Below are 12,757 nucleotides of genomic sequence, written 5' to 3' on the forward strand. Positions count from 1 at the left end.
CTTTTCTTTTAAATTAGTTCTGCTGTATGTTGTATTGTTGATTGAAAGATGTCCTTGAGTCAGAAAGGCGCCTATAAATAAAACGTATAACTCGGCAAATTTGGCTCAGTGAGTGATTCGATCACTGAACGTATAACCTGAACAGACTGCTCAACTGCACTGAGAAGCGAACGAATCACTTGAGAAAGTTCCTTTAAAAGATTTGTTCTTTTGAACCAATCGTTTGCGAACGACACAACACCATCTCTCTCTGTTCTCCGTCATATTTACACACCAATGGAGCCCAGGGTCCTCGGGGATAAAGAGTAGAGTTGGAAAAAATAGAGAGAAAGCGAGCAATTATTCCCATTATAAATATGACATCTAAGCCACTCTGTCTCTGGATATTAAATATAAAAAAGGTCCCCCGGGTGCGTGGGAGACAATTAACCCTCCTCTCACTAAAAACAACGACAACAAAAAATAAGTTAACAAGAGGTTCTGTCTTGAAGAGAAGAATTCGCTTGCATTTGCTGTGGAGGTTAAAAGTGTAAAAATTTAGAAAATTTCAGTCTTGGCACAAACAACTTTTGAAAGAAACTTGAGAGATACTTTATTTTCACTATGGTAATACATTCTTTCTGAACATCGTTTCAGGTCTTTATAAAGTTCCTTTAAAAAAAAAAAAAAAAAAGAGACAGAGGCACACACGTTCAGGCTGTTTTAGGTGAACTGATTTAATGTCATTCGATCAACCCGGCCTGCTTAATGTCAGTCCCTCGACCAAACCCTATTATGCACCCACAGAAAGGTCATTGTCTAGACATTAAATAAATTACATCCGACTACTAAATCGTAGATAGTTGAGAATCTGTCAAAGGCAATGCAGAGTTAGTATGTACAGAAAATCCTTGTGTTTGTGTGTATATGTGTCCCCCCACATGTAGGCTAAATGCACCATCTTGTCCAGTTTTACTTGGGATACGCCTCGATCACCATGGCATGCCCCTGCAACACAAAACAGCCACTTTGTAATATACCTCAGTGCATAACTGCTATTATGCACTGCACAGAAAGGATATTGAGGTCAGCTGATATTGGTTTTATGGTTTGTACTAATTTTGGGGTCCCCCATGCAACTGAAAGACTTGTAAGTTTTCTGTGTGATTACTGCGTGCGACAGACTTATATTCATAGGTAATCACAAGCTGTCCCAGTCACTGCAAAATTGTTTAACCTCACTTAATTAGTCTATAGAGTGTGTGGGGGTGTATGGCTAATATTTTCAATATTTGCACGCAGCTATATTTATACTGAACTGAGGTTTAGTTCTATTCAGACCTACATTGTGTTTTCATTTAGTAACAATATTAATGTTTGTTGTATACACATATTTAAAAGATGAAACTATAAGCAAGCACTTGAAAGCCTGATGGCAGTCACAGCGTAAACTGCATGTATTAATAGTCTGCAAGTACTGCATATGTAGTGCATAGTCCAGATTCTCTGTTTTTGGTCCAAATGGCCCAATCATTTGTAAATATAAATGATTAAAAGATTTTTAAAAATGCTTTTGGACTGACTTACACATTGTCATCTTCATGCACAAAACATGAACGGAAAACAAACCGAAACTGTGGACCAAAAACACCTGTACCGTGGCACCCCTAGAATACTCCGTATCCGCGCGTGCGAGTTGGGCATATGTATACTTCGGCAGGAATACCTGTCCTCCAGCGGCGCATGCAGCCACCACTCCGTACTGCCCCCCCTCTTTTTGCAGCCTGTGGGCTACTGTGGTCACCAGCCTGCACCCGGTGGCAGCAAATGGGTGGCCAAGGGACAGGGAGCCACCCCACGTGTTAAACTTCTCCATTGGCGGGACCCCCACCTGAGAACAACACAACAGGCTTAGGCACAAGGCGCGGCACTGAACGTACAAAACAAACCATAAATGAGACGGTCTGGACGCTGGGCTCTAGACAGGAAAAGCATATACGAATGACTAGATCAGGTCCGACAACAAATTACCTTTGACTTCCTCCCCATGCAGTTTTGGGCAAACCAGTCAGAATCCATGGCCTTGAGGTTGGCTACGATTTGCCCCTGAAAGCACCAAAGTTACAACGCAAACAAAAACATTTAAAAGCCTATGGAATCAGAATTGTGGCAACAATTTGAAACAAAACTTTCCTAATATCCAACAAAAAATATGACGTTTTGCTGACATCTCGCTCTTTTTCATTTTGCGCTTGTGAGACTTTCGGTTTCGCTGCTCGTTTTTCAGTCGCCCCGCCCCCTTTTACGTTTTACGCTGCCTGAATATTCTCTCGTGTGGGCGGGTCTTCGCCTCATTGGCCAGCAGGTATTTGAGTGACAGCTCCGTTCCCTGAACTCTTATCACTGCGAGATACGTGGGCTTCAAGAACAGCATCAGCTGTTAGCGATCACATATAAATTATGAATCACATCATTATCAGCATAAATACTTATAATTGGTTAATTGTGCAGTTGATCGTGTGCAAATCTCATTCCATATACGATCGCAAGCTGTTGTTACCGCGAGATGCGCACGCACAGCAGTGATAGAGGTTTCAGAGTTGCGATGGAAGTTCGGCTCTTTCCAGAGTGCCTCATATTTTAGCCTTACTTGGCATATGAATATGATTTATCAACACACAAAGCATTCATATTTGACAAGTAAGGCTAAAGTATGAGGCTACGGGTGACAAATTAAGAGCAGTGCCACAAGAGCTTGTTCTCTGAAAAGAGGCAAACTTCTCATGTCTAGTTCTGGGGAACGGAGCTGTCAGTCAAATACCTGCTGGCCAATGACGCGAAGGCCCACCCACACGAGAGAACTGCGTTAGTCCAACCGGATCCTGGGGCAGCGTAAATGAAGAACGAGCGAGACTTATTTTACATTTCAACGTTTACACTTCAATACTGATTTGAAAAAAAAAAAAGTTCTTTCTTAATAAAATAATGTTTCAGGACACTCACGGCAAAAGCCTCATGGAACTCAAACACATCAATGTCCTCCATGGTGAGGCCACTCTTCTCCAGCACTTTGGGGGTGGCGTAGGTGGGGCTGAGTTGAAGAAGAAAGAGCACTTTGTCTTAATTTTGATAAGCATTGACCAGCACAATGTTAAGGCGATAACCAGGTCCTTGTGAACCAATTTACACAATGACGTGTGTAAATCACTCTGGAACACTGTGCTAACTGCTGTAAATTTAACCTTGCCTAGATAGCATAGATTTCTGGGTTAACCCTTTCACGCCACTGCTGACCCTGACGACAGATTTTCTTAAATTACTGTAACTCTTGAACTGTTTGCGCAATCAATAAACGTTCCAAGAGTTTCTGAAAGTAGAGATATCAGCGTCATTACGTTAGTCCACCACACGGCGTCACTGCAGCCCTTGGAATAAGAAGGTTCTGTTATTACACACTGTTATGACACTACTAGCATACAGTGAAGTAGTAGTCCTGGGGGAAAAAGGGGGTCAAAGGGACATACTCACAGCAGGTTTTACGACACTTTAACAGCTTAAAACAAGCCCAGACAACATGTATAGGGTATAAAGTGTTAACTTCCATCACCGACCTGGAACTGTACAAGCAGGAACTGTACAAGATATGGACAGATGGATGGACGGACAGATAGATAGATAGACAGATGGAGTTAATGCTTTGTTATGCACTTTTATTTTGTGACCAAGTGGACCCAGAAAAACTTCACTACTGCCCCCCCCCCCTTATTTTGTGGGTTTCATGGGCTGATAATCAACAGCCAATCAGCGACACTTACTTCCTGTACATACTATGATGAAATGTTTGTCAAAAATGCGCATTTGATTTAAGGGGCCTATTAGCATGTCCATGAAGGAAGTCTGTAGTCTTAAATATGTTGCCATGGTTACAGTATTCTATACTCACCCCAGGAGAAGCTGATCTTTAGGGTCTTGAGACACATACACAAAATCTCTGAAGAAACAAAGCGAAACACCACAATTAAGTCTGATTCTTAAAAGTGTATACAGAATGTAGTACAGTAACGTTTTGTGGTCAACTATTATTTCTAAAATCTACACTGAAGTGCGTACAGCAACAATTTCAAACACATATTCAAATTATAATTGCTGTCTACCGCAGTAATATTCGGAGTAAAGTGAGTGTACATGGCGCTACAACTGACACTGTTGCTGGTTACCTCAGGTATGCTTTGGGCTTGTATCCCAGGGCTAAGGCTTTTTCCTCAGACATGATGAGCACAGCAGAGGCTCCGTCTGTCTATGAGCACAAACGAACACACACACACACACACACACAAAAAAAAAAAAACACAAATACAGTGTTTATTTGAATGGTTTTTTTACATGCAGACTTCTGTTCACTGTGACATTGATGGGCACAGGATTAAATAGTCCACATTGGGGAAGTAGCGTTTGGGGGAGCTGGCGTTAATCAGGCTCCTCCCATTTTATACTCCAAAAATTTGCTTCAAGATACAGATATCTACCAAGTGCTTCTTTCTTGTTTATGTGCAATGTATAATTGCATAATTCCTGAGGACACCTCACCTTACGCTGATGAACAAGTCCCACGTTAAAAGTTGCGCTACGCTTAGTACCAGCTCAAAAATAGTGTTCTTAGAAGCATCCCATCTGACATGAGAATATGGACCACCAAGTTCAAACCACACTTGCTTCCATTATGTCCCTGAGCAAGATTTCTAACCCTGAGTTGGTCCTGGAGGAACACTGCTGATTGTCATTCTGTTAAATGCAGTTTATTTTTCACTACCTTGTATAAGCACCAATGAAATTACTTTCATATAAAGAGCTTAATGAACAGACAGACCAACTGAAACAAAACAAAAGTGACCGGCCGCTTCATTCTTACAAGGAAAGAGGAGTTGGCAGCAGTGACTGTGCCGTGGGGTTTGACAAAAGCCGGCTTCAGTTTACCCATCTGCTCCATAGAGGTAGGACGGATGCCATTGTCTGCAGAGATTATATTCTTTCCTGGATGAAAAAATGCACCTCAACATCAGGAACATTAACAAATATACAAACACACCCCCCACTACAAATTTATAAAGCAATATTTTAAATTTCTACATTATCAAGCTGAGTCTGAACTAAAGAAATGTCAATTTGAATGCTCTCTTATCTTAAAACTGTCCCGAAATTACTGAATTCTACAAGTCATTTTCTGTGATTTTCATGGTAAAAGGTGCGGAAGGCTTGATTCGTAATATCAGCGCAGGGTGGTAGTAGCCTAGGGGTAACACACTCGCCTATGAACCAGAAAACCCAGGTTCACTTAACCCTAAGTGTCTCCAGGGGGGGACTGTCCCTGTAACTACTGATTGTAAGTCGCTCTGGATAAGGGCGTCTGATAAATGCCGTAAATGTAAATGGTTACCTGGAACTTGGAAGCTGATGATGTCAGAAAGCAGGCCTTCATCCTGGGCCTTCTTAGCCAGCCTGTGCGAGCGGAGTGCGTACTCATCCTGCTCCACCCGAGTCACGCCAAACGCTGCAGCCAGTCGGTCGGCAGAGTGGCCCATGCTCTCCGCAGTGGAGAACTCGGCCACAGCCGGGAGCTGCAAATATGAAGCAATACACAGCAAGTGCTGAAGCATGGAATATCTAATGATTTAATGTTTAAAAAATAAAGACCACTAGAGGGAGCACAATTTTTTGCAGTAGCATAACACCACAAAGGAAAAGTGTGGGAATACACATCATAACTGAGTTTGTGATTTTGGTCATTAAGATCATGAAATATTTTAGTTTTCAAAAGCCAGTGTCTGACTTTGAAACAACGATCATATACCCAAAATTTCCACCAACTCCATTGTGCCCCTGAGCAAGACACTTAACCCTGAGTGTCTCGAGGGGGGCTGTCCCTGTAACTACTGATTGTAAGTGGCGTGAATGTAAATGTAAGGTGATGTACAGTGTCAACAGTACCTCAGGCATGAGGTGACCCATGCGAATGCTGCCCAGGAGTGACAGTCTCTGGCCCAAAGTCTTGGCCTTGTTTAGGGACAGCATGGTCTTCCTCATTTTGCGGCTATGGCGAATGGGCACGTCCGACATGAACTCCACCCCACCAGCGACCACAACGTCACACTGGCCGGCCGCGATCAATCCCACAGCTGCAGAACGACACACACACGACACAAAAAACACACACACACACACAATACTGAAAATTTTATATACATACTGTATGCATGTATGTGGGGTGTTTTTTTAAGTGCAACAAAATATCTCAATCATTAATGCAGTTCTTTGTTTAGGTCAACAACGAACATGAAGCTGTCTTAAAAATAAGACAATAATAATGTACTAAATTATGGATTATTAGTTCTGTGCCACTCACCATACGCTGAGAAGTCTACATTTAGATCAACTTAAATATGGAGGATACCTGAGGTCATGGCTTGGTTGGATGATATGCATGCCATGGTCACGGTGTGAGCGGGCGTTTTATCAGAGAACCCTGCTCCAAGAGCCGCCTGGAAATACAAGCCAGAACACATACAGCCTTTAGTTTGGACTGCTCCAGTTAGCCCACTGTTTGCTAAGGGTGATGGGTTAATTGCAGAAGACATATTTTGTTTGTGCTGCAGTGTTTCACAATGACAAAACACAAATATAACTACATTTTTAGGCCTATTTATAAAAAAAAATTATATAAAAAAAAAAGTGGCACAAGAAAATCTGGGTCACAAATAAACCTGAGCCAGCTGTAAAATTATAAAGGAACTTTCCAGATGGGTGCTTTGTGAGTATAGGAATGCAAGGATTGGTCATATGCTGCCACTATGCTGTCATAGCTGACGGAAGCACTGCCAACCGGTGATAAAGTTCATACTGGATGTGCTCTCAGAGCATTTCTGTTTATGCTAATGCATGTGAATTTATTTAGTGGGTGGCCTAGCGGGTAAGGAATCGGAAGGTTGCACTGAGGTGCCGGTGGCACCAACCTCTCTGGCAACATTGCTGGTCTTCACTTCCTGGATGACAATTCCATATATAATATGATCCACGATCTCTTTAGGCACACCAGTTCTGTTCAAGAGACCCCTACAAAAAAAAACAAAAACACATAAAATAATGGGCCATTTTTATTTGAATAAATCATAAGCTATCCCAACCTACACTGCCTGTCTTAGTACAGGCAGCATACCACAGTTTTAAGTCCAGAAAGGTTTTAATGAGTAGCTGCATAACTTTAATTCTCAGTTAGAAACAGTTGCCCTTAAGCGTATGGCAACGTGCCTCTGCAAATAGAATATATTGCAGATGCCTTGAACTTTAAAATGCTTTTGAAACAACAAGTAAGATATTGTGATGTGTTTTTAAGTCTAGTCTTTGCATCAAAGTGTCATTTTAGTCTTTATAAGTCTATACTCATCCACTCATTTTAGTCCAGGCAAGTTTCAGATGACTAGAAGTCTGAGCATTTTAGTCTTTAGTCAGCCAGTATAGTACAAGTAGTATAACAGTAGAACAGAGAAAGACATTTTATTCAAAACATAATTAAAACGTTATCTTATTAATATATTATTGTTACATTATAGACTCAAGAATACATCTATTCCGTACACAGAAAACGCTCTGATTTGTTCCATGTTTTTTGACCACGCGTTTAGTTTTCTTTTCCACTTCTTGGTAAAGAAAGTGTCCAAAGATCGATTAGTCATTCGTCTCCCAGCCATCTGCTCACCAATCAGAAGTATCCTAAAATCTAATTAATTCCACAATGGCGCATTGTGGAAGTGACATCATCAGTTTGACCGGATGGGAGATAAAGGAAACAGAAATCACGATATAATAATGCAATTAAACAAACATTGATTTCATTAATAAAAGAGACATTTTTGTCTCGTTTTTATCTTGTACAACATACTTAATCTCGTTTTTATTAGTCAACAATACATTTCATTATATTTATACAGGTAGTGTAAAATTATTAGGCAAATGAGTATTTTGTCCACATCATCCTCTTCATGCATGTTGTCTCACTCCAAGCTGTATAGGCTCGAAAGCCTACTACCAATTAAGCATATTAGGTGATGTGCATCTATGTAATGAGAAGGGGTGTGGTCTAATGACATCAACACCCTATATCTGGTGTGCATAATGATTAGGCAACTTACTTTCCTTTGGCAAAATGGGTCAAAAGAAGGAGTTGACAGGCTCAGTAAAGTAAAAAAATAGTGAGATATCTTGCAGAGGGATGCAGCACTCTTAAAATTGCAAAGCTTCTGAAGCGTGATCATCGAACAATCAAGCGTTTAATTCAAAATAGTCAACAGGGTCGCAAGAAACGTGTGGAAAAACCAAGGCGCAAAAATAACTGCCCATGAACTGAGAAAAGTCAAGCGTGCAGCTGCCAAGATGCCACTTGCCACCAGTTTGGCCATATTTCAGAGCTGCAACATCACTGGAGTGCCCAATAGCACAAGATGTGCAATACTCAGAGACATGGCCAAGGTAAGAAAGGCTGAAAGACGACCACCACTGAACAAGACACACAAGCTGAAACGTCAAGACTGATGAAATGAGAGTGAGTCTTGATGGGGCAGATGGATGGGCCCGTGGCTGGATTGGTAAAGGGCAGAGAGCTCCAGTCCGACTCAGACGCCAGCAAGGTGGAGGTGGAGTACTGGTTTGGGCTGGTATCATCAAAGATGAGCTTGTGGGGCCTTTTCGAGTTGAGGATGGAGTCAAGCTCAACTCCCAGTCCTACTGCCAGTTTCTGGAAGACACCTTCTTCAAGCAGTGGTACAGGAAGAAGTCTGCATCCTTCAAGAAAAACATGATTTTCATGCAGGACAATGCTCCATCACACGTGTCCAAGTACTCCACAGTGTGGCTGGCAAGAAAGGGTATAAAAGAAGAAAAACTAATGACATGGCCTCCTTGTTCACATGATCTGAACCCCATTGAGAACCTGTGGTCCATCATCAAATGTGAGATTTACAAGGAGGGAAAACAGTACACCTCTGAACAGTGTCTGGGAGGCTGTGGTTGCTGCTGCACGCAATGTTGATGGTGAACAGATCAAAACACTGACAGAATCCATGGATGGCAGGCTTTTGAGTGTCCTTGCAAAGAAAGGTGGCTATATTGGTAGCTGATTTGTTTTTGAATGTCAGAAATGTATATTTGTGAATGTGGAGATGTTATATTGGTTTCACTGGTAAAAATAAATAATTGAAACAGGTATATATTTGTTTTTTGTTTAGTTGCCTAATAATTATGCACAGTAATAGTCACCTGCACACACAGATATCCCCCTAAAATAGCTAAAAATAAAAACAAACTAAAAACTTCCAAAAACATTCAGCTTTGATATTAATGAGTTTTTTGGGTTCATTGAGAACATGGTTGTTGTTCAATAATAAAATTATTCCTCAAAAATACAACTTGCCTAATAATTCTGCACTCCCTGTAGATCTTAAATGTCAAAATGGTTTGTTGAGGAAGGTATTTAAATAAAAAAATTAATTGTCAAAAAACAACACTAATGACCATTCACTCACTCTCCTTAATGGCTTACTCAATGTCAAGGTTGCAGGTGCTGCAGTGCATCTTGGGACACTGGGCATGTGGTGGGATCCGACACAGAGTGAGGCACCGCATACCATTCAATCACATTCACACATCTAGCTAGTGTTCACACCTTTAGGTGGCGTGCGTCAATACCTCCACCATCTTCGATTGACAAAGTTATACAAGCATAGGGCCCTATGATTTCCACAGAAAACGTGGACGGAATCATGGAATCCAACAAATAAAATGGAATCCATTGTAAAATGCAGAATTGTGTATAATTGTGTTTCTGGCAACTGCAGCGACTACACGTGTTTCTGGTTGAGCAGGACTTGCACACCAACACAATTGTAAACTCGTGGTCAGATACGGCAAAGAGGTTGTCAGGGGCGAATCCGGAGCACTTGCCCGATCGGTCCTGCGCATATGCTACGTTTACGCTTGGCTTGCTGGAACACCGCTCATAGTGCTAAGTTTAGATCGGAACAGTAGCAAGACAATTTTTTATGAATCGAACAAACACCTCTTTTGTATGAACATATATGTCACGCACCACGTACAGTGAATAACTGATATCAGAAACAGAGAAAAGAAGCAAACTAACATGAGCCGCTCATGCCAGCAAACAAATCAGCTGATTTCATTATGCAAGTGGGCACAACTTTTTTTTGGTATTCCAGGTCTCCCCAATGCTTTTTTAGTTGATACCTTTTACATTGATTTTGAATGTGAAATTGTATTTAACAAAAGTTAGAATGTGTAATATTGTGAAATAGTTCTTTGCATGAAATGCACATATTATTTACATGTAAATGGTTTACAAAATGTGATTTTAAAAAAATGTGATGTCATATTGCATCCACTCCATAAATCACACAGTTTTAGATGAATAAATATGTTTATGAAGGAAAACATGGAATTCAGAAGAATTAAAATGGATTTTTTTTTTTTTTTTTTTTAAATACAACAGATTTCCTAGCACCCTACAAGTAGACTAGTTGGTGGGTTATAACCCTTCCGTTCAGCATGAAAATTATTTCGAATTAAGAAAATACTAAAATGATGCTATGATTTAAAAACTGCTTCTCATCAATTTATTTATATAGTTTATTTATACATACATGTCTGAAATGTATAAAAATGTGCCATTTTACAATGCTGTGCTTAAATTATTTGTTTGTTTTTTAATACCATAAAATGTTAGTTACCAAGTTAACATTAGAGGTCCTTGTTTCATAAAGAGAATGGTTTTCAACCCAGTTTCTCTTGCTTTGCCATCCTAAACCACCCCAACCTGCCCAAGGCACTCAGATATCAGTAGAAACAATGTTCTTCAGACAAAAATTGTAGGATGGAACTGGGCTGGGCAGCCCTGAACAAGAACTTTTCCCCAATCAGACTTACAGACATCTTTATGAGCTCAAATGACAGATCATTTTACAGCATTAATCAATTGGATCATTACTTACTGCAAAGCACCTCTGCCAAGATCATGAGGCATCAGGTCACTGTACCTGGAAAAAAAAAAAAAAAAAAAAAAAAAAAAAAAAAAAAAAAAAAAGAGACCAGCATTAGATGAAAATGAATAATAAAGAAGATTGAAGGTCACAGGCTACCAAGACACTGACTTGTCCCAGGGGGACTGTCTGTACTGAGATGGGAGATAAAAATATGATGACTGTGCTGTGGTTGCTGAATTAGTAGTGGATTATGATAGTCTATAATTATTTCTGAATATATTTTTGTCCATCTAGTCCCAATCTACAAGCATTACAAAGTGCAACACCACGACCACATTACACTCTCATTATAATGTATAATACACAGGGTTCTTACACATTTTTACAAAAGATTTTCCAGGCCTTTTCATGACCACATGTTCTCTTAAATTTCTGTGAAAATATGAGATGATGAGAAAAAATATTGTTTAACTAAACTTGTGACAACCCGAAAAGCTTAAGTCAAACAGTGTTTCTTCGTCCAAGTCTGCGCAGCCAGAGCCCGAGTAAAATGGACCAATCGTTTTCGGGCGTAGATCAGCTGTAATTTACTTTACTTTTAAAAGGAGACACACTGCGGAAGCAAGGCACGTAGTACCAGGTGACACGGTACACTACGTTAAGCCAGCAAAGATACTATAGACCTATAGTAGTTTAAAACGTGGTAGTTGTAAATGTAGTACTCCGTGTGCCTCTTCCAGCTTTTCAATGACTGTAGGAAGTCTGAATGTAAGAAAAATAGTGTGTATGCTCTGCCTTGTCCAACTCACGAGGTGCCGGACAACAGGAAAGGCGTGCGAACACCATCCACCAGCACAATGTTCTTCACGTTGGGTTTGGCCAGGGTCTTCTTGGTCTTGGCTTACGTGGTTTTACGGGAAACAGAAAGGAAATAAATACTCATCACAAACATTCTGAAAACAAACCTGATGATTAAAAGGAGTGTTTTTTAATCTTATTTACCTGCTGCATGGACTTGAGAAGACGTACTAAGGCACCGCGCCGCTGGAATAACAATAGTTGCATTATTTTTTTTACTGTTCAGAATGATGAGCTGATGTTGTGGACATGAACAGGGGACTTACCGAACCGGGCCGGGCTCACGGGGCCGCTCCGCAGAGAGTGCATCAGCATGGACGTCATGGTTCCTCTGCAGGGACGGATTTGCACATTTAGAACCGGGTCGGGAGCCTCAAAAAAAAAAAAAACGCTCCAAGAGAAGACTGCCGCCCCGCCCACAAGCCCGAATGACCCTTCACCCACTTCCATCCACCCCGCCGCCTGCCAAGGGCGACCGCGCCGGGTCAAACACTCGTTACGACCCGATCAAATGTCTGATGCGGCGCCGACAATGTTTATGCAGGAGAGTGCGTTTTCAAACCGGCAAATTAGCAATTTAGCATGTGTCGCGCTGCGCGGCATTCTAATTTCAAAGGCAAAGCCTCACGATTGACCACATTTGTTCATTCACGCAAAATAAAAGACGAATTCGTTTTTTTTTTTGTCAACGAAGGACTTACCAGTGCTCGTTTTCTTCCTCAAGTGTGTGACTGGTGCCTCTCTGCTGACTGTTCTGACCCAGTTCGGCCAATGACTACAAAAAGGGAAGCGCACTCAGTACTACCAGGAGACCAAAGGGAGGCCAAATATTTGCCTGCTTAAAATTCGAGTAATTTTTTTCTGCCTAATCGTAATAT

General features: G+C 41.0%; 1 protein-coding gene across 1 annotated transcript; it reads right to left on the reverse strand.

Moving 5' to 3' along the window:
• Positions 1-695: 695 nt before the first annotated feature.
• hadhb (hydroxyacyl-CoA dehydrogenase trifunctional multienzyme complex subunit beta) lies at positions 696-12,658 on the reverse strand. The gene is made up of 16 exons (XM_029002811.1): positions 12,581-12,658; positions 12,146-12,210; positions 12,024-12,065; positions 11,831-11,921; positions 11,031-11,075; positions 6,987-7,086; positions 6,428-6,515; positions 5,965-6,152; positions 5,414-5,594; positions 4,889-5,010; positions 4,197-4,276; positions 3,923-3,970; positions 2,983-3,070; positions 2,011-2,085; positions 1,706-1,870; positions 696-987 (listed from the first exon to the last, which is right to left on the reverse strand). The coding sequence occupies exons 2-16, from the start codon at positions 12,201-12,203 to the stop codon at positions 952-954; spliced, it is 1,407 nt and encodes a 468-aa protein (XP_028858644.1). The 5' UTR covers positions 12,204-12,210; positions 12,581-12,658; the 3' UTR covers positions 696-951.
• Between the last annotated feature and the right edge of the window lie 99 nt (positions 12,659-12,757).

This window comes from Denticeps clupeoides, chromosome 14, assembly GCF_900700375.1.
Source record: "Denticeps clupeoides chromosome 14, fDenClu1.1, whole genome shotgun sequence".
NCBI lineage: Eukaryota > Metazoa > Chordata > Actinopteri > Clupeiformes > Denticipitidae > Denticeps > Denticeps clupeoides.

Excerpts from the sequence above, each read along its gene's own strand:
- hadhb (XM_029002811.1), bottom strand. The coding sequence starts at position 12,203 with ATGACGTCCATGCTGATGCACTCTCTGCGGAGCGGCCCCGTGAGCCCG. Across the intron at positions 5,011-5,413 it reads CATCAGCTTCCAAGTTCCAG|GAAAGAATATAATCTCTGCA; the intron begins GTAACCATTTAC and ends TTTTTCATCCAG. Across the intron at positions 988-1,705 it reads CATGCGCCGCTGGAGGACAG|GGGCATGCCATGGTGATCGA; the intron begins GTATTCCTGCCG and ends TTTGTGTTGCAG.